The sequence below is a fragment of the Lipophrys pholis genome, assembly GCF_963383615.2.
Source record: "Lipophrys pholis genome assembly, chromosome: 2".
NCBI lineage: Eukaryota > Metazoa > Chordata > Actinopteri > Blenniiformes > Blenniidae > Lipophrys > Lipophrys pholis.
This window is the reverse complement of record NC_137636.1, coordinates 3,171,516-3,197,809: the sequence shown is the minus strand read 5'-3', so window position 1 is coordinate 3,197,809 and position 26,294 is coordinate 3,171,516. Positions and strand designations below refer to the sequence as shown.

The window sequence follows — 26,294 nt, the reverse complement described above, 5'->3', positions numbered from 1 at the left end:
CAATGGCGGCCTCCAGGGTGTCATGACTGACCAAAATGTGATCGGTTGAACCTGATGATGACCAATCATCCTTAAAGATTTCATGCAATTCGGGTGAATAGTGTTTACGAAAATATGGTAAAATACATACAGTACATACAAATCAATAAATAAATAAATGCAGACAAAAACATAACGCACTCGGTTGGTCGCCCGGCTTTCGTTGACGAAGGTAAACATCACAAAAACGCTGTGTGAAACGCAGGACAGTGAAAGTCTCCATGGCAACGGACGCTGATCTCCTCCATGAGGTGCCTCTCTCATCCAATTTGAATAGGAAATTCGTTCACAGTTTTTTGAGAGTCATTCAGAAACTGTTTGTTATTCACGTCCCACAATCTAGGTGATTTGTCCTTCGATGATGATAAGTCATCCCTGAAGATTTTATGCAATTTGGATAAGTACATGGTAAAATACATACATACAAACCTGATTAGATCAATAAATACACGCTGCCAAAGTCAGAACTTTCTCGCCCAACATTCGTTGGCGAAGGTAACAAACATGGCAACGAGCAATGAGCAACGAGCAACTAGCAATGAGCTCGCTATCTTTCACGGCAGCATCACCAATTTCTCAGCTGGACTCTGTCGTGCCTGCTACTCCTCAGAAAACTGTGTTCACGTTTTGATGGAGTAAAACTTTGGAACAGACTGGAAATACAAATCAAGCAATGTCAAACTATATACAGATTTAAACTGTTATATAAACACCAAGTCTGGTCACAATATAGAGAGGGTGGGTCTTGATTTACTATCAATACTCTGTCTACTAGTGTTTATGTGCTTTTGTTTCCTTACCATTGCTGGTATGTTTTATTTATTTTATTGCTTTATGATTTATTTAATATTGCTGTATAGATGATTGACTAATCCGCTTTGAGTCCATAGTTTATGGAAAAATGGAAGATGTAACAGTGAAGCTCATGATATAGAATATTGATTGAGAATGGTGGTGGGATTTAAATAAGTTTTCTTCTTCCCACAGAATTTCTGGCAAAATTGGAGCTTGCTCTCTTTTTTGTGTTAAAAGTATGTTGATATGACATGTTACAAACCATGAGATGACTTGTGTCTCCACTGTGGAATGCTTTAGCCTGAAATGAATAATTAAATAAATACATTAAATTGATAAATAAATGGTTTCATTTGAATGTTTTCAGTGAGCACGGTGGTTTGGCAGCCATATTGGAGCCAGTTGCAGGCCGGCTACGGCTCCCGGGTCTCATGTTTGACACCCTTGTTCTAAAGTTTAACTAGATCCTGTTTCTGGGTTTGCTGGGTTTCACAATCAAGTGAATCTACATCGTGTTCCATGTGGAAGGCAGAAAGGATGTGTTGTGTTTCCTGGATTAGTGGAATCAGCTGTCTGTCAGGCTCCTTGTATCAGTAATGTGGTGCCATTACGTTAATGTGGTGCCATGCTGCAGCCCGGCTACTCTCTTTCATTCCTCTCACTTTCCCACAGCTCAGATTTCAGGAAACCAACATCCTCCTCCTCTGTCTGCCTCTTTCTCTTTCTATCTCCTTCATTTTCTCTCTCTCTCTTTCTCTCTCTTTTTCTCGCTTCCTCTCAGTTTTAAGCTGTCTGTCTCGTCCCGGCTGGTTCTGACTTCAATCCGAGACCACCACTTCCCGGTCATGAGCAGTTAAAGACCTGAGACCCATGCGGGTGTTTGCAAAGTGTGTTTTACTCGGCGTACGTCAGCCTGATTTTCACTGCTGTCAGTTTCGTGAAAACACGTCTCTCATCTGAGACTTGTTTCAGTTCGGCGTGGACACTATTCACATCCACTCCCTCATTCCTCTCTGTTGCTTCATCGCGCTGATGAATCAAGCTTAAGTAGATATTAGAGCCTCATTAATAATCCCACTCGCAGGCGGTGCCGCTCTTGATGTCTCACAGGTGTCCGCTTTGTCTTTATTTAGCTCATAATATCAATTGCAGCTGGGAAAAGGGATTTTTACTAGTTGGGAGTTTCCTAGTTTTAGTGTCCACATGGCAAGAAGAGACAAACAAGCTCGTTATTGCATAAATCAACCAAGAAGGGAATGACATTCAGTTTTAATTCTATGGCACCAAATACAACACAGTCATTTCTCGTCCACACAGGCAGAAGAATACATACCGCAATTTTCGGACTACCGAGCACCCATCAAATTTAAAAAGAAATTACGGTATTTTAAAAGAAGTAAAAATAAGAATGATTTAAGAGGTCAGGAACATGTCACTCATTAATGAGCTCTACTTTATCAGCTTTCATACATTTACCCTCTTAAAAAAAAAACCCTACTTGCTCTGTGTTTGTGTGTCGATGTGTTAAGTTGTACACCAAAGCCGTTTAACCTTCAGGATGTGTTGCAGACCGTGTCTAGTTTTCAAATCTTATGCTTGGGTAACTTAATAAGGGAGCTTTTAAGATACAATATTTACCCTCGAGACTCGATGGTAAAGTCGAACACTGACAGAAATGTCACTGCCCCAACGTGGAGTCTTTTCTCTTCTCTGATGCTGCTGTCACCCCCTGAACAAGATGCCCGTGCTCTGCAGCCGCGAGCTCAGTCTACACATCCGAGCTCCAAGGAATCGTCCGTTGCACGTATTGACTGCGATTTAAACCCCCAAAAAACCAAACGGTTACAGATGCTGACGACAGGGTTTGCATCCTGCATTCCTTGTCTTCCATTGACCCAAATTAGCACCAAACATGGTGGAGTTAAGTACAGGGTGAAGCTACAGTAGACTGCAGTGCCATGTCCTCACGTTACAGTCAATTTACCACACAGTCTAGGAAAACCTGACCTCTGTCAGCCGGTCGCGTCTTGGCAGCCTCGCTGGAATGACCCAAAAAAAAAAAAAAAAAAAAAAATTTCCGTCGGAAACAGTGTAGAAAGCTCGATGTCAGCTGTGTGTAAGCTGGTTCTGCAACTTACATGGATACTCCGCCTCGGCGCTTCCTGATATTTCTGCATGTTGTGTCGACTCTAAGGCTGCAACCAAGCAGTGGGGCTGGGCTGATCTTGTTCTCACTCAGATTGTTGGATTGTTTCTCTACAATTCACATTGTCTACACACTGAAATGTGTTTTGTTCGATCTGTAGTTCTCACAACGGGGCTGCTCAATATATCTTGAATTCAATGATAGTGTCACTTATTTCAGGTTTGGCAAACATACATAAGGACCCAATAGCACAGTTTGGTTGTACCATGAGGTGGAATTGAAGGTGTTTTCGCAGCAGTATCAATGAGCTGCAGTATTGTTCTGAGGCGGCTTCACCAAAGACTTTTTTCTCTTTAGACTAAACTTTGCAAAAACAAGATCTGGCGATAGATTGAGCATAACGAGCTACTTTAGCATGACACAGGGTTTAAATTTACTCGCCTCAATTGGACCAAAAACTTAGTCGACCTGAATGTGACCAGAGTGAAAACACAGTTTTTGTTTCTTCAGAGGACCTTAGACGAGCTGACGGCTAACATTTCCACCAGTGTCTGTGTGGTAGCAGTAGTTGGTACCACTGTCTGTCCGTCTGTCGATCTATGTAACTCAATAAAAGGTTTTATACAAGTAATGACGCTACTGAGCTCGCTCGCTCTCTGCGAAGTAACTTCATTAAACAAGCATTAATTGTACTTTTACTCCAATTAGTATTGTGAGCCTTTAAAACTTTGGACTTTCTTGATAAATTCTTCACTCACCAACCATCTGGATGATACTTTTGCTTTCATTCAGCCTGTGAAGTAATCATTTCGACTCCGGCTGTAAAGCTGTTGTTTCTTTATTGGCGTTGAAGGAGTCCCAACATCTCTGGGAAGTTATAGCGCCGCCTGACGAGGTCAGTGCGTCTGACTGAGCGCCGCTGCTGCCTCCAGGGCCGAAGGTGAACTATTTCTGCGGAGCACCGCAGTGGCGTTCCACATCAGTGCACTTGGATTGAGGGAATTGTGGCCTGTGATGACGTGTGTGTCCAACATGTCGCTGCCTGCATGGCCCGTCTACTGGCCCATCAATCCTCTGACCTCTCCACTTCCTCCATACCGACGGCTTTCTGCTTCCCGAGTGGCCAAACGTCCACGCTCTACAAATCTTAATGTACTGGGAACGTGAACGCAACCAACTGTTCCGAGTTACATGCTGGAAACATACTGGCACTAAAACGATGAGATCACCATTTACCCAGCGTCCCTCGTGGAAAAGACGAATGCACAATTGGGCAAGCGACCATATTTGGCAGCTTTCACGTTTCTTCTTCCTGTTGCTTACATATTACAATCAGATAATATACGATTAAACAGTCATATGCGATGCTTGTTGTTCGATTGTAACACTTTTGCTTCTGAGGCCTGGTTTACGCAACCATTTCAAGTGAAAACGGGAAAACTTTGGGAAAATGCGTGGTTTAGAAAATGTCTGCGAGGGGGAACTTTCTGAAAATGCTTTGACTTTGTATCCATGAAATTGGCGGAAACGCAACTTTTTGAAAACTCTCAAACCCCGTCTCCATGGAAACAGAGAAAAACACAACTTGTCCCACTCTAGTTAATTTGAATTGCTTTATAATTAAAGTTACTTGCTTGCTTGAAACTTTAAATGTGCACAGCGGCCATAGTAGTTAGTGGTTCTGCACATGCTCAGCAGATGGACGATGACAAGGTTTTCCTCTGTGTCATGACTCCCAGTCCAGATTCTCCTTAGACTTGGTAAATTTAGAGTTAACAGTCACCGTAACAACAATCCAACTTGCTCATCTTCCTTACGAATGTCTATGTACTCTCATTGTTAAAGTTTACAGTGTATTGTTCTCTGGGCACGAGTGTGTTTTTTCATTACACAAACAACCAACAGCGCCACCTCGTGGCCTGGCATGAAAGCTACATCGTTTCCAGTGTTTCTGTCGTTTCCTTGTAAATGGACTTTGCTTTCAAAACTTTGCTGTGTAAACGTGAAAGTTTTCTGAAGCAAAAAACGCAGTATTTTACCAAGTAAATCGAGCCTTATGACTCAAATAAGCTGTGCGATGTTTGGCTGTGGGAGATTAAAGATTGGTCGAGCCAGAAATTGCGTTCTGCATGAATTGCGACTATAAAGTTGCTGATAGGACTTCTCACCTCCCCTTTGTATTTTTTCCAGTCGCTGGTGCTCATCCCTTTTCTTTACAGTTCCTTTTATGACACGTTTTGTTTGTGTTTTATGTGCAATTTCCTCTGCCTGTAAGAGCGAGGGGGTTGGGCCTGTTTTTGAAGGCTGTGCAGTCACTATTTAAAAGCAGGGAAATTAGTTTCTATGTGGTATGCGAGCTGCATAACGTTCAGTCTGGCTCCCCGGGCCCCATCTGCCTATAAATCTTTGCCATAATTAGTGTCGTCTGACATGAGCGTGAAATAGGTAGACGGGAATACATTCCAATCTAATGTAAGCTCTGCTATTGGTGCACTTTCTCTGTTTATCTTCCCTCATAATGAAGTTTTCAGAGTAAGAGAACGATACAGAATGAGGTTGTTTTCACACCATCTGCTCATATGGGCAGTTTTAACATCAGACCAGGAGATGTAAACAAAAGACTACTTAAGAGTTTGTATTTACTCCTGAAGTCAACGATGCTCACATCATTGTGCTTTGAAATGAGCTCTTCCACACAACTGTGCTCGTTCTTTCTCTTCCCCATAATTTACAACAGCTTGAACTGGATGGTGTTTTGGGATTTTGTGAATTAGACATGATTTCAGATCGTAAGTTGAAAACATTCGAAGTTGAATGCGTTATAAAACATTAAAACATAATTTGATGCTGTTCAGTCAGTCTTTTGCCATTTTATCATTTTGCATACTGACATTGCAGTAAAGATAATTTTGCGATATATTGTGCAGTTTAAAGAAAGGGGTCATTTCTAAGTGAAACAGTGTTCATTAATAATGACTCACCTGAAAAACACTAAAGTCACTTACAATTTTCTATTAAACAGTCATTTTGGCTGAATGTTGAACTTCCTGTATTTCTATAATAAGGTTTTATTTGTGAATGGCTATTGGGATTTGTAGAGATCGTAAAAAAAAAAAAAAAATTGTGTGAAGTCTGGTTTGTCTTCATATTAAGCCCTAAAACCGTTGGACTTGTTAAACCTGTGGGTTTGGACCAGAGCTTGTTATGTAATTTAATACATCTGTTACATTCAGCTCTAAAATATGTGTTTTCATGAACCAGATTATCAGATTGAAACGGTTCTTTTGATGTTTTTGATTAGAAGTTGTTTTCACACACTATATGCATGCTGGGTAAAAGTCCACTGCCCCCTCATCGGGTTCACTCTAAAAAACACGCCCCTGGATTCAGTGTGTGTTGAATGATTTTGGTGCCACAGTTGAAAACCCAAAACCAAAATGACATAATGATGTCAAAACAATTAGGGGAAAAAAAAAAAAAAGCACTGTTGTGTATGTTTCCGTTGCATCTGAGGTTCATTGCAGGTTGTGTTTGGAGCTCTTTGGTCTGTGTTTTATTCAAGCTTCAAATGTTATTAAAAACACATGACAAGCGGTTTGAAAGCTGCATTACACTTTCGACTTGAGGCTGTGGACCCCCGTGTCTGATCTGTGGTGTCCTAAAACATTACAGTGAAGCCAAACACTGCTGGAAACACTCACTCGTACCAAGATGTCAAAAAGTGGAGCCTTCAAAAAGAAAACACTTTAACAAATCTGCTGTAGCATCCAGAAACGATCAACGACAACACTGCCAAGTGAACACAGAAAACTTTAGTTGCGTTTTGGGTGTCGGTTTACACGGCAACGGTGCTCGGAGCCATGAAAATGCAACTTTTAAATAAACGGCTCCCAAAGTTCCAACTTTTCGAAAATGCTCCCACCCCATCCACATGGAAGCGGGAAAACACACTTTTTGAAAACACTCTGACTCCGTGTAAATATAGGAATAACACAACTCTTTGAAAACAGCTCCCAACGTGGAACTTTTTGAAAATGGGGTGAAACACATGTTACTGTGCATGTGCAGGCTGTAGTAGCTCATTCTTCTGCACATGCTCAGTAGATGGACAATAACAATGTTTGCCTCCAGAGTGTCATAACTCCCAGGGTACATCCCAATAGTCCCTCTTTTCTCCTTTCCTATCCACTTGTCCTTAACCCCGTGGATTATGTCACAGGGTTAAGGAAAGGTGTTAGGTGACCGCACTTCCACTAGGTGGTGTAATAATAATCCGGTGGCGAAGGTTAGTGACGTCTGCCGTGGTGAAAAAACTACAAACTTCCAGAAATGGACTACAAAAAGTGCATTTAATAACACTTTCCCCTGTGGCTGTAAAGATTGATATAATGTCAAATATCACAAAGATTGAATTTAAATCAAATGAAAAGAGGAAGTAAAGGTAAACGGCTCCCAGGTATGTTTGTCACCCTGTAACGGACGGGCTGCATTGCCTTAGGGTGTAACCTGCCTTTGTCAGCAGGGATCAGCTTGTGCAGAAGATGGGTGGATCAGCGTTCCTTTAAAATGTTAAATATGTAACTGTCTTACAATATCGAAGAACACCCTTGGGCTGAACGTTTATGACTTCGCAGTGAGCGTCCGGTTCATGATTAAGGCTGTGTTCACATACTGTGACGTTTGGTCTGGTTACAATGAGCGCTGGGAAGGTTGTACATTGGTGTGGTTCCATTGCTGGTGTGAATCTGGAGCCTGCTGACAAACGGAATGGACCAACGAGTCCAATCACATGACGTAAGAAGCTTTCATCCTACGACTGTTATATATACTACTGCGTCTACAATAGCGGTGCGTATCCTTGGCGCGGTCCCTTCACACCTGGACGTTCTGCGTCGAGGTCGTATGAACCACAAAGTGTTAACACTCGGGGGCGAAACCGCGTGAAACTCATTGGAAGTGCTTATTATCTGGTCATGCTCAAAGTTCAAAGTTTGGCAGCGATGTTGTGAATTTTAGCTTCGGGTGCCAGCCAGCGGACTGTAGCGACGAGCTAGAGGCTAGCATCCTGCATGTTGTCGTCCGTATCGTCGGGAGTTGTTGTGGACGACACCAAAGCTAGCGATGTTTGCCCTGCCCCTGGGCGCCGTGTTTTGAATCCTTTCGAAAAAGTTCATCATTATTACACCGTCGTCTTGATCACATGGAGGTTTTTGTTTTACCTCGGAGGTGCCCGTTGCGCTAGGCAGAGGCTGTGTGCGACAACACATGGCCTTCGTGTATCGCTTGCATAAAATGGCTTGATAACAAATGCATTTCGACTTGTGTTTTGAGTCTATACATTCGATGTATAGATGATGCAGATGAAGAGTTCCTTGCTGGTAAAAAATCTTTCTCCAACATGCAAACATTCTGTCAGGCTAGCGGCGGCCGAGTTCAGCTCTGAACTGTCGGGAGGATTCCTGCCTTGTTTTTTTTGTTTTTCCAAGTCTGGAAATGTGACCTACCGCTTCACAAACGGCGCAAAGAAGGTAACAAACTTGGTGGTGGATATTAATATTTTAGGAGAATTTCACTCTGCAGGCTTGAACGCGAGCATTGTCTGAGAGGAGCCTTGGTGGAGGTTCCCTCCGATAGGAAACTGAGGAGCGGTTCAACCATGTGAGTCACTCGTCAATGGTTGTCATTGTTGCTGAGAAGTGAAGGATCAAGTTTGGTCAGCTTTCTACGATGTGAAGTCATCCCTGTGAAACGCTGTGTGTGTGTGTGTGTGTGTGTGTGTGTGTGTGTGTGTGTGTGTGTGTGTGTGTGTGTGTGTGTGTGTGTGTGTGTGTGTGTGTGTGTGTGTGTGTGTGTGTGTGTGTGTGTGTGTGTGTGTGTGTGTGTGTGTGTGTGTGTGTGTGTGTGTGTGTGTGTGTGTGTGTGTGTGTGTGTGTGTGTGTGTTGTCATCAGCGCTAAGCTCTTGTACCAAAAGCTCGTAAACTTGTGGTGCCTCTTTGTTGTCCCTGCAGTCGCTGGGGATTTGTAATGCGTTGCACTAAGGTGTGTGACTTGGCACCGGACTGCGAACCTCCACATCCCGTCTGCAGGTTTTGGACGGTTCATTTACTAATCTGACGACTTCATGACTTTAAATTTAGCTGCTGTGTTTACTAGCACAGAAACACGCCGCTGGTTTCTCGCCACGGTGCTAATGATGAGCTGTACGGGCGCCTGAACCTTTCAAGCTGTTTCTCCTCTTCTATCGCGCAAATTTGCACAAACCAGATTCAGGCCACGTTTTCATGACAATGTTTTGGAACGTTTTCGTGAAGTTTCACTTTGGCAGCGGTTTTCAAGCAGTGGGTCCGGACACTGCTCTTTTGTAAGCGGACTTCTTAAAACTTCTTAATTATGCTCAAACACATACCTCAATGCTAGTCACAACTGTTTAGTCATTGGTTCTTTGATCGTTAATCAACAGGAAGAAGAAATTCAGAAGCTACCAAATATGGTCACTTGAACAAGATGGTTTCACTTTATTTTGAAAGTGAACAGAGACTGTCTTGTGTTTCTGAACATTTCTTTTTTTTTTACATTTTAAAGACATTCTGACGTGTCAAGATTAGATCTTCACAAAACAATCGATCATTTGTGTCGCTTTTAATGCAAAAGTCATAAATATGTGAAAAATACAGGAAAAAAAGAAAATTTTACAAAAACTTTCCGACATGACCAGTGTTACCAGAGTTCATTTCAATTGTTTTAAACTCGACAAGTGAACACGCCATTAGATGAAATTAATATTTTATTTATGAATGAAAAAAACAAATGTGTTTCCTCCTCTTTCTCATGCTTGAGGTATCCTTCAGTACTTGATCCAAGTCTGGATAATTTCCAGGTTTATGTGCAAAGTTTAACTTTGATAAAAGCTCAAAGGAGGAACTTGCATATTTAGTCTTTTACAAACTTCATGTCCCGTGTGAATTCCAGCTTTACTCCACTGAGTAGATTAGATCTGCCCTGATTTGCAGCGTCTTGGAGGGAAATCCCCCTCAAACTGGTTCCAGGTCAGATTACTTGATTCCTCATCCCCGACCATTCATGTCGTACACCCAGATCCGTTTCTGGCTCAGTAATTTGAGGAGAGCAGAGTTGAGAGGCCACTGCGGGTCTTATCCAGCTGTGCTGCATCTGCTTTGTCACTTCCTCCAGGCCTCGGACTTCGTCCACGTCAAACCCCTTTAAGTTATTGTGCAGACGCTCAGGTGAAATCACTTCATGCCGCTGACATTCTTCCTGCATTTACTCACTTTGTTTTCATCTTTCCCGTAGAGTTTTCCTATGTAGGGATGTTTCGGGCAGAAAATGTGTCTGACTAAATGACATTTTAGCTCAAAGCCCTTTTGAACAACGTCTGATGAAAGCAGATCTTGTGATTGCTTTATTTCCTCCGACTGGGCAGGATTACAGTGTCTCTAGTTAAAGGACGTCAGATGTGTAGCAGCGGTTGTTCCATGCAGGTTGACGTCATAAAATGTTGAGTTAAATTTGCGTTGCTCTCGTGAAGAAGTTCCCAAACGTTTTGTGCGGGGGTTTCCTTTTAGAAACACCAACATTTCCATTTCTCACGCCCATATACTTCATCCCTGACTAGCGGTGGGAGACTAATGAATAAACCACTAAGTGGTTTTACTAAAAGGTGAAATGTCAAAAATAAAAACAAAAATACTGTTTTACAAACTCAGCCTATGTATTTGTGGGAAGAGCAGCGGGGCTGTGTGAGTCTACCATTTCCTCAACAATCCTTGCTTCTCTTTCTCTTTCCTCCTCAGTTTATTTAACATTGGACAGATAAGTTTGTGATGCCAGTTGATAAATCTGCTCTGAATGCTCATTCTCATGCAGTTTCTCTCTAAAAGAGCCTGTAATTTAAAAATAGTTTAAAGGTGTAGAACAGCAGGAAACTGCTTGATTTTGATGATGACCGTGATTCGTCTTGTTGCCGGTAACGTGACGTCGCCTGTGCAGGATTTCCTCGAGTCGCCGTGATTGACGACATGACAGTGGAGATACCGGCGAGGCGTCCTGCGATTGGTGCAGATTGGTTGTTGTTTTCCCCGGAGGAGACGTCCATTAGTTGATTGCCCCGGTGTGATGGTGAACAGAGAGGCGGCCAGCACCGCCACAGCCCTAATTCCCTCCTCCCTATCCCTTAAGCAGGGAGCTGACCATCTGTTCGAGACGCCGGTGCTCAAAACAAGCACAAACACACACAAACACACACAAACACACACAAACAAACACACACAAACACACACACCAGCAGTGACACAAGCTGGGAAACACACAGTGACTGCCTGCATTTGTGTTTACAAACTCAGTTTTGCAGACGGGGTTATAAAGCGTGTGTTTTTACAGGACTTGCATGCGTGTGTTTGTGTGTGTGTATGTGGTCGTGTCAGAGCTGCTGAGGTGACACACGGCAGGTTGGACGTCCGGAAACGAGCAGCTCTGGACCACTTCCCCGCTGGAGTCCCGTGGAACTCGTCTCTTTGCGCCGACATTTCCTGTTTTCGCTTTTACTCGGCCGCTGGAAGAGAGATCCGTTGTGTTGTTGCCTGAAGCTGAATGAACACTGGAAGTCAGAGGTGTGGAAGTGGATTCGGCCCTAAACAAGGGGCCTGAATGAAGGCATGAGGAGTGTGTGAGTGCAGACAGTTTCTTCAGCTCATGAACGTGGTGACTCTATGTTCAATTTTCAGGCATTTTCATTTCTTCTTTTTTTGTTTTTCCTTCATTTTTTAAATTTAATTTCAGACAGGCTCAATCAATATCAGGTCCCCAGTGCACACCAGATCACCAAAGATATTTCACCACACAAACGTATATAATTACAGAAGAACAATATACTCAGAAAGCGTGTCCAAAAAGTAGTGGGAAGAAGTATAACTTCATAAATCCCGCCCCTTCTCCATAAATATATTATTTTCTTCAGCTTCCACTTATTTAACTATTCAATTAATTTAAACATGGTAGAACTATTATATAACACAAATTATTTGATGAAAAAGTCTAAATAAATTCCATATTTTTTTAATAATTACATGTAATATAGAAAAAAATATAATAATGTTGTTTGACCACATCCAATTATACATATATACAATTTATATGCATAGAAATGTATTCACACATAAATCCTGATTGCTATGACGCCGGCTTTTGTATGAAATATTAGATAGTTGCTCTGGTCTTTGCTGTAAATTTAAAATCTTGATGTCATTATGGCACTATTTTGTTGGACCGACCCACATGAGATTAAATTGGATTGTGTCCCTAACGTCCTTAATGTGTTTGACAGTCCTGATCTTCTTTATCACAACATCAGCAGAGGCTGTAAACGTAATGATAAACTCACCATCCAGCCCCGCAGGGCGCACAAAACTCTCTTTCATGTTGTGCTTCATGAAGATGTGAAAAGTTCCGAGCCAGTCGCACCTCTGAGCTTTGAAAATGAACGTGTGGAGTCGAAGATGAAAGGTGAAGTGAAGCAGGTCTGACGTCACTTCACATAACTGCCGCAAAGCACCCAACGTTTCAAACGGATGAAACACTTTGACGGCTCGCTCGTCTTTACATGTGCTTCACCATATTATGACTGCAATTATATTTAGGACACTTTGATTTTACAAAATGAGCGCGAGCTCCTGCCTCTTTTTACAAGATAACTCAATTTTTTTTTAATCTCGTCTGTGATCGGACAGTCGGACTGCAGAAGTCCTGCAGGCATCTGACTTGTACACGGACATAAAGCTCTAGTTCTGTGTTTACTGATCTTCTACGCCCACGTTTACAGGACTGTTTTCAAGTAGTGTTTTGGTGTCCGTTCACACGATAACACCACATACAACACAATCATTTCTCACTACTTTTGACAGAGAAACACCACAAATCACTGAAGACTCTGCATGCCCGCCTCAGCCTTAGTGAACGCCTCATATCTTTAACTCTAAAGTTTAAATTTAAAGGTGGTTATGGCACTATTTTAGCGGTCCAGTCCACTCAAGATGAAATGAGTTTTCTCTGCTCTAGAAGCTAGTTGAATGATTTGAATATAGCTAAAGATGAGTGACACAGTGGTGGCTGTTCTCAGCTGGGCTCTCTCTTCCTCCTCCGTCTCTCTCTGGCCTCGGCTCTCGATGGGAAGTCTCTCCGCTGTGTATTAAACAGCCAACTTGTGAATGGTGTGATTGTGCGGTGAGGACGGCAGCTGCTCTCGGAGCTTAGGCGTGCGCCCGCCGCGAGCATGTGTGTATGTGTGTTAATGATAATCCCGCGGATCCAGATGACTTATCCGTTATCCTTTTATGAGTGTGCATGTCGGGGGCTCCAGCCACATCATTCGGCCGATTACATAACAGCACATGAGGTCCCCGTGTCATAATCTGACGAATTTCGTAATCTGGCAGATTGCAGGGGGCTGCGATGAGACGACTGGTGTCGGATGAGCGGAAGATGCACTGGAAGTTTCATTCTCCCGCGTAGATCAGTGACTGCAGAGCTGGAAGTCGATCAATAGAAAATCCATATATCAGTGTTTGGACCTTCAGAACAGGATTCTGGATGGCTGATTGGACCAAACAGGTTATTTGGAAACTTCATCTTCTGGAAATTTTTTTAGGAAAACGTCAATGTGGTAGATTGGGATATACCAGAAATATTTACGCATTACATTCAGAACTTTGTTTGTTTTTCCTGTTTATCCTTCAAAAAAAATAGTTTTATCTATAAATTGTTGTGCTGAAATTTTTCACAAATCTATCCAGCTACCCCAAGGCTTCAAGAGTCAACCTGTTGTCGTTATTCTGGAGCAAAAGTAATTCAAGACCTGTCTCCTTTAGCTGGGTGACTTGAGTGTAACCTCAGGGCAGTTTCACAGGGAATCTGACAGTGATTCACTGTTTATGGACTCAGGAGTCGTTTCAACTTTGCAATGATTCATACATTACAGCGCCGCTGTAATCTTGTTGATCCGGAAAACGCAAATCTTTCATTGCCTTTTGGGAGCCCGTTTACACAACATCAGTGCTCAGAGGAGGCGGAAATGCAACTTTTTGAAAGCTGCCCTCAAGGAAATGAGGGGGGGAAAATGCAACTTTGCTAAAATGCTGCTACTGTGCACCACAGCCTTTGTAAATTGTTCTTGTGCACATGCTCAGTAGTTTGAAAATAACAACAATGGTTGGCTGTTCCTACGAATGCACGTGTACTTCATTGTTGATGTTTATAGCGTATTGTTCTCTGCACGCTTGTTTGTGGCTTCATTACAAAAATAACCAACAGCACCCACTAGTGGCCCAACATGAAAACGTTATGAATGCCAAAGTTTTCTTCAAGGAAAACTCAAAAACGATGCGTAGTCTTTTGAAATGTTGTCATGTGACCGGGGACGAAGACGTTTTGATTTTACGGATGTTTCTGGTTTACGAGATCCTGACGACTGCTTGTTTCCCGTTTCAGTGGGGATGTCTTGAATCGGCGGCGCCTCCTGCCCAGTGAAGGTCGTGCCAGTGCCGGGCTGCTGCTCATGGGAACTCCTTCTACGCCATGAGTACTCGAGATGCCGTTGGTGGTGTCGGTGGTTTGGGAAGCCTGGGCCGGCGGCAGCGCTTCGAGAACTCAGAGTTCACCGTGCGCATCTACCCGGGCGCCCTGGCCGAAGGCACAATCTACTGCCCCATCAGTGCCCGCAAGACCACCACCGCCGCCGACGCCATCGAGCGCGTCATTGAGCGGCTGCATCTGGACCGCACCAAGTGTTACGTCCTCGCGGAGGTGAAGGAGTTCGGCGGGGAGGAATGGATCCTGAACCCCAACGACTGCCCCGTGCAGAGGATGATGCTGTGGCCCCGCGTGGCGCTGGAGCACCGGCCGCTGTTGGGCGGCGAGGATTACCGCTTCCTCCTGAGGCAGAAGAACCTGGACGGCTCCATCCACTACGGCGGCAGCCTCCAGATGTGGCTGCAGGTCACTGAGGAGCGCAGGCGGATGATGGAGCGCGGACTGCTGCCGCAGCCCCAAACTCAGGGTGACCACGCCGACCTGTGCTGCCTGCCGGAGCTCAACGAGCGCTCGCTGCTGGACAACCTGCGCTCGCGCTTCCGCCAGGAGAAGATCTACACCTACGTGGGGAGCATCCTCATCGTCATCAATCCCTTCAAGTTCCTGCCCATCTACAACCCCAAGTATGTGAAGATGTATGATAACCATACCCTGGGAGACCTGGAACCGCACATTTACGCCGTGGCGGATGTGGCGTACCACGCCATGCTGCAGAGACAGAGCAACCAGTGCATCGTTATCTCCGGGGAGAGCGGCTCTGGGAAGACGCAAAGCACAAACTTCCTCATCCATCACCTGACGGCTCTCAGCCAGAAAGGCTTCGCCAGTGGCGTGGAGCAGATCATATTGGGGGCGGGGCCCGTGTTAGAGGTAAGAGAACCAATGTCTGTCTCCTCTAACTCTGTACGTTTGATACACTTTCTTTGTTAGATTCTGTGTCGATGACTTCATTTTCTCTGAAGATAAACCGTTTGGGTGTTTGGTGAACGGCTCCCGCTGCATCTCGCTCAGTTTCAAACTTTCACTACAAAAGATGAATCGGCTCTAATTTTGCACATTAACTCAGTGAAGCCATATTCTATATAAACTCTCTTGGTGCAATCGTTTTGTTTTTTCCTTATTTCCAGATCATTTTTTCTCTTCAGACAGATGCGCCGCCATTTTTTCTCCAATTGCTTTCTTTGTGAACTTACCTTTTTGTATATTGCAGACAATTCCACATATAAAATAGTTTTGATCAATTATACTCTTCTCATGCCTAAACATTGTTTTTTTGTAACATAAATGAATTAGATGCTGACTCACCATTTTTACATAAATTCTTTTACGCATCAAGGCCATGTTATAAGGCTGAGTTTGTGCATCTTTGCTCAAAAACTGAGGGAACATTATGGAATTGTTGGTATTTCTGGGTTAATATGCTGTTATTTTTGTGTTCTGACCTTAAATTGAGACTAAATTGAACTTGTTTTGACCTTTTAACCACAATAAGTGTGATGCCGCTCCTGTAGAGTCAATTCTCCTCAACGTGACTTTGCCCTGAATGAGTTTTTCTGTGTGACTTTTGACTACAGTTACACAACAGAGCTTATCCACAACTGTCTGTGGTTGGCTTGGAGTTGTTTCTGCCCCCATCCAGAGGTTTACTGCACTTTTAGTCCAGCTGTGAGGGGATTATCCAGCGCACAGTGCAGCTCTGTCCGCGCAGCCAGTGGCCGATCAGGGCTACAGCTGTAGATTCTTGCTTTGTGAGATAGTTCTCTTTTGTGCACACTGGAAAGATTGTCTCAAGGTAGACATTGCCAAGGCTGCGAGAGGAAGCTGGTTGGTTTCACATCAGTCAAGACATTCCACTCATACTCTGTTTCTTTTCCTGGGGACCTGTCACTTTAATATACACCTGTCAATAGTATTTGTCAAGCGCACAGCCGCTTATTGTTTGGCCATTTGTCAATGTTAACTGAATTCCTGAAAGTTTCACAATACTCTTCAGCCATACAATGCCGGAGGATTGAACGGTGAGTACTGGTTATATATTGTCAGGAGTGTTACTGCATTCTATAAAACGCTGTCACATCAACAAACAAACCTGCACGTCTTTACTGGTATTGCTTCATCCGGGTTCAACATGCCAGTCAATCATTTATGATGAGGTAGCCATCGTGATCCTCGCGCCAAATCAGACAAGATGAAGAAATAACCATGAAGACATGGCAACTATTCAATAATAGTACCTGTTGATCCTAATATGGATTGTACTGTTTTAGTCAGAGTCGCATATAAAGTGATAAATTTTGAAGTGTCTTCGCATTTTCTGCACGAAGACTAATAGGAAATAATTTTCAGTGAGAACATCGGAGCTGGACCATTCAGCAATGGCAGAAGGGGGTCTGATCTGATGGGTCACATTGTTTTGTCTTGTGTGTCGTTCACATGGAGAACACGCCGCAACAGGATGTAATATGAGACGCTGTTGGAGCTGCGTGATTTACTATCCACAAAGATGTTATTGTGAGACGTAGGACCAACCAAACCATGTTCACACTTTCAAGGAAACCGCATTTCCTGATATCATGTGCTTGTGAATGGCTGAATGTGGATAACAGTGTAAAGCACTTTGAATCTTATGAAACAGTGAAAAAGTCCCATGATTGCAGGATAATGCACCTGGACCCAAAGCAAAAACCAATCCACGAGTGGCAAGAGTAGTTTGGGGAACCCTACAGCCAGCTTTAGCTGTTGATTCAGCCTTCAAAGTGTCTTTCACATCCCACATGTGCAATCAAACCAACAATTGGTCTCCATGGAGGCCCCACCTCAAAACCTCCCAGGCTTAAATCATCTGATGATAACATCTTGGTGCCAAGGACCATTGGAAACCTTGAGAGTCCATGCCTTTAGGCTACCGCAAAAGCAGGATCTACTGTATGTATATAATAGTAGGCAGGTCTTTGTAAAGTCATGGTGTAAGATTAAGTTAGGAAAGAAAAAAAAATCTTGCAACGAGTAGCTCTACTTTGCATTTTATTGCTCCCGGTTGAGCAAGCGCAGCTCTCAGGAATGCCATTCATTTGTACGCGGCCGGGGTTAATGTGTCAGCACACCGAGTTAATCCTCACCACAGCAACACGAGTGAGTAGCTTCAAGTGCAGAGGAGCAGCCTGTAATTGTTTGCATAGCGAGATTGCATATCTGCTCTTTGGTGATTGATGCCAAAACCAGAGCTGCCGTGCTACTGCAGAGAGGAAGATGGATGGGCAGACGCGAGGGACAGCAGCCAACATTACCTCACAGGAAGAATTCAGCGTCATTTATTTGAGGCTTTTTCTCTAATAAAAGTGGACGTACAGTGTGAGGGAGCGTCACTGTCTCTGGAATACGTTCACTGGCACATTGTGTGGGTTTTCCTTTCCCTGTGTGAGTGCGTGCTTGTCTCTGCCAAGAGTTTATCATTGACTCGAGGTCCAGTTTCAGTATTACAGGTGGAGTTATTATTCCATCACTGTAATGTAAAGAGCTCTAAACCTCACCTGTAACTGAACTCTGGTTTCAAAAAGCTTCACTCGCGTCTCATTTTACACTTCAGAGTCTGTTTGAACGCCTTCGAGCGAGATTCAGGATTAGAATAAAATAGAAATACTAAAAAAAATTCTAAACAGCAATTTCTATAATTTTACTTTTACCGTTCTTCCTGTATAATTTCTTTGGAGTAGTTTTACCATTTTTCTTGAAACCCTCAATTCTGGCAGTTTTTCTCTAATTTGCTATTTTTAGTCTGGGAATCAGTTTTGAAAATCAGTGTGGAATGCAAATAAAACAATAAAAACTGAATGTATATTTGCTTCAGGGAGCCGCTACAGAGGAGCTGAAGACGCCTGATCTAGTTGGTACGTTTAGATCATTTATCCAACATTCATTATCGAGCGTGCTCTCGTGATACATTTCCTGCATCGTAACTCACATAATGTTCACGGCATTGCTATTAGCTAAGACAGGCATGTCCAAAGTCCGGCTCAGTCACAGTTTTAGTTCTGACTTCATATGGTCCAAATTCTCTGTAGTTTATTATGTCTGATATTAACAAAATAAATAAACAATACTTATCTTTGGGACAACATGGTTGTGTTGCATACCGTTCCCGCCCCAGGAACAACATGCAGTTCACTCATCTATGGCAAAGTTGTAAGTCTCTAGTTGTAATGCTGGTTGTTGTTTATGTTCACACAGTTTAAATCGTGTCTGAAGGAGTCAGAACATCCACTGGAGCTCAAATCTGTTAAGATTAGCTGCTGTGATATGAAGGCCTGTCACTTTTTGCGCAGTGGTCTTCCCCTTTTTATTCATTTTTTTCATAAAAAGCCCCCCAGAGTGTATAAATCGGTGAGGGGGTCCAATAAATCCAAATAACTCAAAGACAATAATTCCAGATTCTGGCAGACAGACTGTCTAACCAACATACCAAAATAAAGTATTCAGCAGTTTCCAAGATCTCTGCGAGATTCTTGAGAATTACTTATTATGGGTTCCTTTGACATGCGCCCCCCCTGTGATCTTGGCGCCGATTCTAAATGGGGGGGGGGTGGTCAGACCCCAGGTTGGGAACCGCTGGTTTAGAAGACTTTCGTCGCTGCTTCATTCAGACTTTAATCACACTTCATTGGAACTCCACCTCAGCTTGTTTTGAAACATTCAAAACAGGTTTGGTCTTAAACTCCATATCCCTCAGAATTTGATTGGTAATATTCACACGTCCACAAATGGATTGCTCCGTGCACAAACCACCAAATGGACACAATCTTTGATTTATCATGAATTAGTATTTACGACAAATATTAAAGCTTTGAAAAAAATAGAAGGGTTCAGAAATTCTTTGGAATTTTCTGTTGAGCAGCCTTGTACTGTTTTGATATTGTGTCTTCATACTCCTGCATCTTTTCACAATCTGACTTCAGTGTTAGTAAGTTCAGTGTGAGATTTCCTGGGAAGGTTAAGAGAAAATAAGCTGTAGCCTAATATGTACATAACCCACAGCACTCAGAATTTTAAGATTTTCATTGAGCAGCAGCTCTAATCACTATGGAAGCTGTAAAACTACAAAGTCAACAAAGCACAAAGAGGTTAACATCATCTGCATAAGTTTTTATCTCGAATCCTGTCCTTACCACAATACTCTACTTGGACGATTTTGCAGTCAAGCTTATGCAGGCGGCTGTATCTCAGTTGGTAAAGCGAGTTGTCTCTCAATAGGAAGGTTACATGTTTGATCCCAAAGTGTCCTTGTGCAAGACGCTGAACCTCAAACTGCTTCCAGTGGATAGACGGCGCTCCTGGCGTGTCGGTGGAGTGTGAATGTGGGGGCTGATGAATCAGTGGAAATGCTATTCAAGAGAAAATGTTCATTCTAACTCTCAACTTCGAAGGGAGTTTCTTCTTTTTTGAATGAGTAAAAGTGAAGGAAGTTGTTGACGTTGTGTTTTGGAGAGGGATAAACCTTCATAGTAACACCTTTAACAATCAGAGTGAAGTGAGTTTGGTGTTCATTTCCAGGTCAACTTTAGCCACTGAGACACACTTTCCTCCTGAAATCCTCGAGCAGCACTGACATCCAGTCTAATTTTCTTCTAAGGTGGAAAAACACAGTCTTCTGACTTGAGTAGTGGTTTTGCTTGGTCATCATTCATTCAGACATGATTGATCTCAAAGACCAGGACAGTGTTTAGGCGTCGGTGCCCACTGAACCACACTAAACCACACATTTTCTACTGGCTGTTAGTCGAAGGGCAAACACAGCCCGAGGCCTGAAGTGCACAGAGGGACTTTTTTTTTCTTCTCCCACTCCCTGCAGAAGATATCACTTACAAAGGGGGTTTGGCCTGGAAACCAGCCAACAGCAGCAGTTATGTGTTAAGACCCTGACAAGCCCCGTCACCGAGGTGTTTCAATTAATGAAACTCAGTCGGAGATGAAAACAGACTCGGTGAGAAGCTTGTTGTGCTGGTTAGATAAACACTGCAAGTCTTAACGTGGTTATTATTCCAAATGAAGGCAATTAGAGGTGTGACAGGCCTCAATTTTGGGTCGGAGCTCCGAGAGGAAAAAAGACTCCTGACGGCTTTGGACTTGAGTTGACCCTGTGGACCGAAAAATGAATGCAATCGTACAAGAATATGACAAATACTTCACCTAGTGTTGGTTTAGCTCTTATCTGCTGTCTGTCATTCCTGACGTTGTTTAACTTCTTGTGCCAGATACAACTGAATTGACCGTAAGCTTTAAATTCCTTCCGACTACAAGCTTCTGCAGTGGAAATTAATGTTTGAGACTTTTAGGGTTCTCTACATTACTTTTTATTTTTGTAAATTTTTAATTGTACTTTCAGTAAGGCTCAGTTTCTCGACAACACCAATGTTTGTTGTTTGATGACTATCAAGAAGCAGTTGGCATCGACACACTCGCACTGTAAAGATAAACTATAAGTTAAAATCACTTGAACAATTTGACCCAAATGAAATCACAATCTGACTGGAAGTGGTAAAATGGTCAAATGGGAAATGGACTTGACTCGTATACTGCTTTGCAACTGTGTGAGCTGTCCCAAAGTGCTTTACATCGTTAATCACATTCACCAATGGAGGCCCTGTTCATGATCCAATAGGAGACCATGTAAATGGATCAGATTACTTTGCACTGTTGAAACTCTGTAGTTGGGCGGGACAATATTTTCAAAATGTAACATTAATGCGCTACTTTACACACTAAACATTGCAAATGAGTGACTTAACTGCGGTAAATAGTGTTTTAACATGGTATGCATTCATGCTATGCAGACGCAAAATAGAATTGACAAATATTTAAAAAAGCGATTAATTACAGTTTTTTCACAAAAATTAATAGATTAACAAAAAAAAAAGCAACTCAACAATTATTTCATACCTGGTGGCAAGAACAGTTTAGAAGTCAAAATCACAAAGACAGAAAAATTCCCCAAAACAATAAAAGGACAAGAGGGGCACTTTTACAATATTGACATCAGCTACTGAAGTATTTATCGCGTTTCATCACGTTCCATCGCATGTTTAGCAGATATCGTGTAGTACTTTTAAGATGGCTTTTCCAGAGCTCAGTGAGCGTGCAGGAGCTCCCGATGTGCTCCTTCCAGCCCTCAGCTGACAGAAATACCCCCGGTGTGAGTCATCCCAGGTCAGCAGTTTCACCGCTCAGCATCTCCTCCGCTGCTCTCTCAACACACTCGCACAGTTAATACAACCTCCGCAGAGTACCCACTAATACTCAGCAGATTACTTTGCATTACAGGTTTTCCCCTGACTGGCCGGGGTCAGATTTACTGTACCCCGATAGTGTCGTTTTCCTCCGGCTGGTGCATAAAAAACAAGGACGGGCAGAACAAGGAAGGATTTAACCACGTTCATGTGATGGATCCTCCGGCGGGGTGTAAAGTTCCAGCGCTGTGTGTTTTATTGAGGTTAAACTTGTGTAAAGTGTGTTTGTGTGTGAGACAGTGGGACATGTCAGTGTTTGCTCAGTGGGCTTGGTCGCCATGTTGAATGAGTAATATGCAAGGTGTGAGTCTCAAGTGCCGCCTTATCTGCTCTCGCTGGAATGTGACAGGAGAAATGTTTGCAAGTGAAGAGTTTCATTGCGTTTTGAGCGTCCGTTTACACCACAGTGGTGCTCAGAGTCACTGAAAACGTTTTGAAAACATTTCTCAAGGAGGAACTTTCAAAACTTCTCAGTCTCCATGAAAAAGGTGGGAAAAAAACGCAACTTATTGAAAAAGCTCAAACTCTGTTGTCTCCATGTAAACGGAGAAAAATGCAAGATTGAGATCTGGATTGAGGATCTCCATTAGTCACTCGCTCATCACGACACATTTGCATTCTGCTTTGTTCACAGAAGCTCTGTGAGCTGACCTCAAGTCATTTATCATGTTATCTTGTTCTCGGTGACTGTTTTAGAAGGTATAACATCCTAAAGGTCGTCGGATTACCTGAACTGTCTGATGGGATGTGCTTCTTATCTCACTCAGATGATCATGGCCTTCCTCTGCTCTTTATGAGCTTTGAAATTATTATTGGTCGGAGTCATAAAAGCACATCTGAGGAAATGAATCGGTCGCTTTGTTCTTTACTCGTCCTGCATGGCGGAAGTAAGTGGTGGAAGAACGAGCGATGGCTTTTACAAGTGGTTGTAAAGGTTTGAAATGACGGGAAAAATGTAAAACTTAAGAGTTTTTTTTTTTTTTTTTGCAAATTGTGATGTCATTTACTGATGTGAAATACGAGTAACATTGTGATGATCACTGATTTAGTCTCTTTATTCTGGCTGGTGTGAAGCTCTGATTATTCCCTGAAACGGTCTACAAGAGGACTCGTTGTGGCGGCGGAACAGGAGCACTCTGTTCCTGCGTCGTTCGCTCCTCGGCTCAGAAAACCTGCTGAGAGGACACACTGACGTTTTTCCACTTTATTTCAGGTCACAAAAGGAGCCAAACGTTTTCACATCATCCAGATATTTAGTCATTAGAGGTAAATATAGGTTTGGGTTGCGACCCTCTGAAGTGAAACTCGATGCCACACCTGGTCTGTGTTTTTGATGTTTGACTTTGAGGAAAGCGGATTCACTGCTGTTGCTCGGGCCACGCCCCTTTCTCCCTCCACCAATCAGTGCAGGACAAATTCTTTCTCCCACAACAACATTTCAAGTGAAAATACATCTGTTTTGTGTTTTCGTTTCATTAAAGTTTCGTATTTAAAGCATCAAATAGCTGCTTTAGTTTTACATTTGTTTTATTGCATATTTTGTACTTTATGTTGTTTGTTGGACTAAAGATGGAGATTAGCTTCCAGCTTAATCTGGCGCTACACACAGTTTCTTTTTATGGACCGAGGTTAATGTTCACAACACTCATTGTCATCGAAGGTCAATTTCTTGAATTGTTGTTGACGTGAAAAAACAGGGATTGTAACTGGCAGACACACAATTGTAGGCACATTTTCAGGAATCTTTAATGTTTTGTTTGGGAAAACGTTTTTTTGAGAATAAAAAGTGAGTGTTGAATTTATTCACACTATATGGTTCTGTTGAGTGTGTTTAAAAAAAAAAAAAAAAGGTTTTAGTTATAATGTAGATGATATCTTGCGAAATACAATATTTCCCTCTCTCGGTACCGGTTTGACCATTAAGCGTCATATTTTTGTGTGTTATATTTTAGACTATAATATCGGTTCAAACTGCACTTTATTGCATTTGGATACGTATGAAAAGTTAGAAATGTCGATGGGTTCTGAAGCCAGACAGGATGAGAAACGCTGATATGATAAACAGTCCAACAATCAATAGACGTTTGAAGCCTCCCAGCAGCTCCAGATGTGAGCAGCAGCCTCACAATGTGCCTGTTTGTGCGGCAAACAGCCTCTTCATTTATGCTGCAGGTGCATCGACACACACACACACACACACACACACACACACACACACACACACACACACACACACACACACACACACACACACACCTGCACCAGTGCGTCATACAGAGATGAAAAGGACAGAAAATACTTTATTTTCTATTCAGGGTCATATAATCTGTATTAAACAAGTTATAAGCAGATTATTGCTTAAATGTCTGCAACCTCAACAATGTGGTATTTGAATAAACCGTTATATTAATTCTAGTAATTTTGGGACTTTGACTTATCTAAACACAGTAATGTACTCCACAGCCCAGCATCTTTTATCAAAACTCAGTCAGCAGGCTGAATACTGCAGTAATACATGTTTACATGCAATAACTAGTAGTGTTCATGCAATATGCTGATGACTGTATTTTATTTTAGTGCAGTGACTGCTGATCCATAATCCTTTATACATTTGTGAACACTGAGCTGAAGTGTGTGGACTGGGTAATGTACGTACATTTCTATTATAAGACATGAAAATCAAGCCTGTCAAAATGTTAAAATAAGTCATAGGACACACACACACACACACACACACACACACACACACACACACACACACACACACACACACACACACACACACACACACACACACACACCAATAAAACAAACAAACGAACCTTGAATTGAAAGCAATAATCCCAAAACATTAAAAGATGCATTAAGTTGACTATTTAGTTTTTTTTTGCATGATTGTTCAGCAAGACGATTTCCCTCCTTGTACTTTTCTTCTCTCTCTCTCTGTGTTTCAAGCGTTTGAATGTCCCTGACATCCACCCTCTGCCAGATGTTTCTCCACATCGTTCCTCCTCACGGGGAGCAAATCTCAGGATTTGTTTCCAAAGCCCTCCGTTGATGCTCGTTCTCCTCCTACGCTTTCAGGAACTGTTCACTTCAGTTTAGAATCTGAAGGATGTTTTAGATCAGGGCAGTCGAACACAAGGCCCAGGGTGAGTTTGTAAAAACGGCCTCGGCATCAGCTCGAGAAGTTTTGTTGACATTCCACTGTGTTTTGTACCACAAGGATTCATTAGAATTGAGTTTATGGTGAATTTATAGTCATTTTCTGTAGGAATTATTTGGTTTTGCTGGAAAAAAGAAACTTTTTACTCTGCGCCACAACCAAATCAAACTTTATAGTCTACATTTAAAGGTCTTTATGGAACTATTTTACCGGTCCTGCCCACTCTAGATGAAAATGAACTGTATGTGGCCCGTGAACTGAAAAGTCTTTTGACGTTCCTGTTCTAGAGTTTAATCTATAATTAAATCTTTAGATATCGGGACATGAATTTGTAGCCGTAGTCTGCTGTTGCTCGTCACCGAGGTCTGTTATAGATTACATAAATCCTGCGAGTTCTATAAATCCTGGCAGGTGAGCTCCTCATGTGGTTTGTGGTCGTCTTTTCCCTCCCGTGTGTCCACATGTGGTGCAGTGAAAGTGTGTGAGGAGTGCGCACATCTGGGCCGAAGCGGAAAGCGTGAGCGATGTCAAATCGTAAAAAAAAAAAGATGGTCCCCGTGTCTTCAGCCTGTCTGTGCCCAGATGACCACACGTTTCCCACATAATCTCCTCTGGCTGGTCAGAACCACAGAAAGTGGGCGAAGATATGAGGTTTGTGTTTGTGATACGATATCGTTGCAGGAAATGTGGAGCAATTATCAAACACTGTTATCTTAATTGTTTCCTGTCCGTTTCTCTTTTTTTTTTTTTTTTTTGTCCCGTCACTGCAGTAAGAGGCCTTTTGTGTCTTTTGGCTCATTTAACAAGAAGAAAAGTGACGATGCTAAAAATGAGGGCTCCACCGAGACCACCTCTTCAAAGAATGAGTACCAACTTTTAGGTACAACAGCGTACCGATACTAGTACTTATTAAATGCCATTCGGCACAATTTAAACTCCAGTCACAAACGATACGTGACGGCTACAGGTAGATATACTGTAGTGACAAACATATAGATGTAAATGAAGCTACGGATGAATGTCGGTACTGAAATAACTACAGACTCGGATACATATAGAAACTTATGGATCAATAAAGTGTCCATATATGTAGACTAATATTGATAAATACATCTATATATGTATTTACAATACCTACGTAAATATATTATGGAATATAGATGGAAACAGAAAGCTATACGGACATAAACTTTATGTTAAAAATGGAGCCACCAGATTTCCCTTCAGCCCCGTCGCTCCATCTCTAGTTAACACCAAGAACAACAC

General features: G+C 42.5%; 1 protein-coding gene across 1 annotated transcript in view; it reads left to right on the top strand.

Moving 5' to 3' along the window:
• The window catches only part of myo9aa (myosin IXAa), a 125,766-nt gene that overhangs the window by 18,015 nt on the left and 81,457 nt on the right, over nt 1–26,294 (top strand). The window contains exon 2 of the mRNA XM_080458538.1: nt 14,481–15,452. Within this exon, the coding sequence (XP_080314664.1) occupies nt 14,568–15,452 (885 nt within the window). The 5' untranslated portion in view covers nt 14,481–14,567. The remainder of the gene's footprint in view (nt 1–14,480; nt 15,453–26,294) is intronic.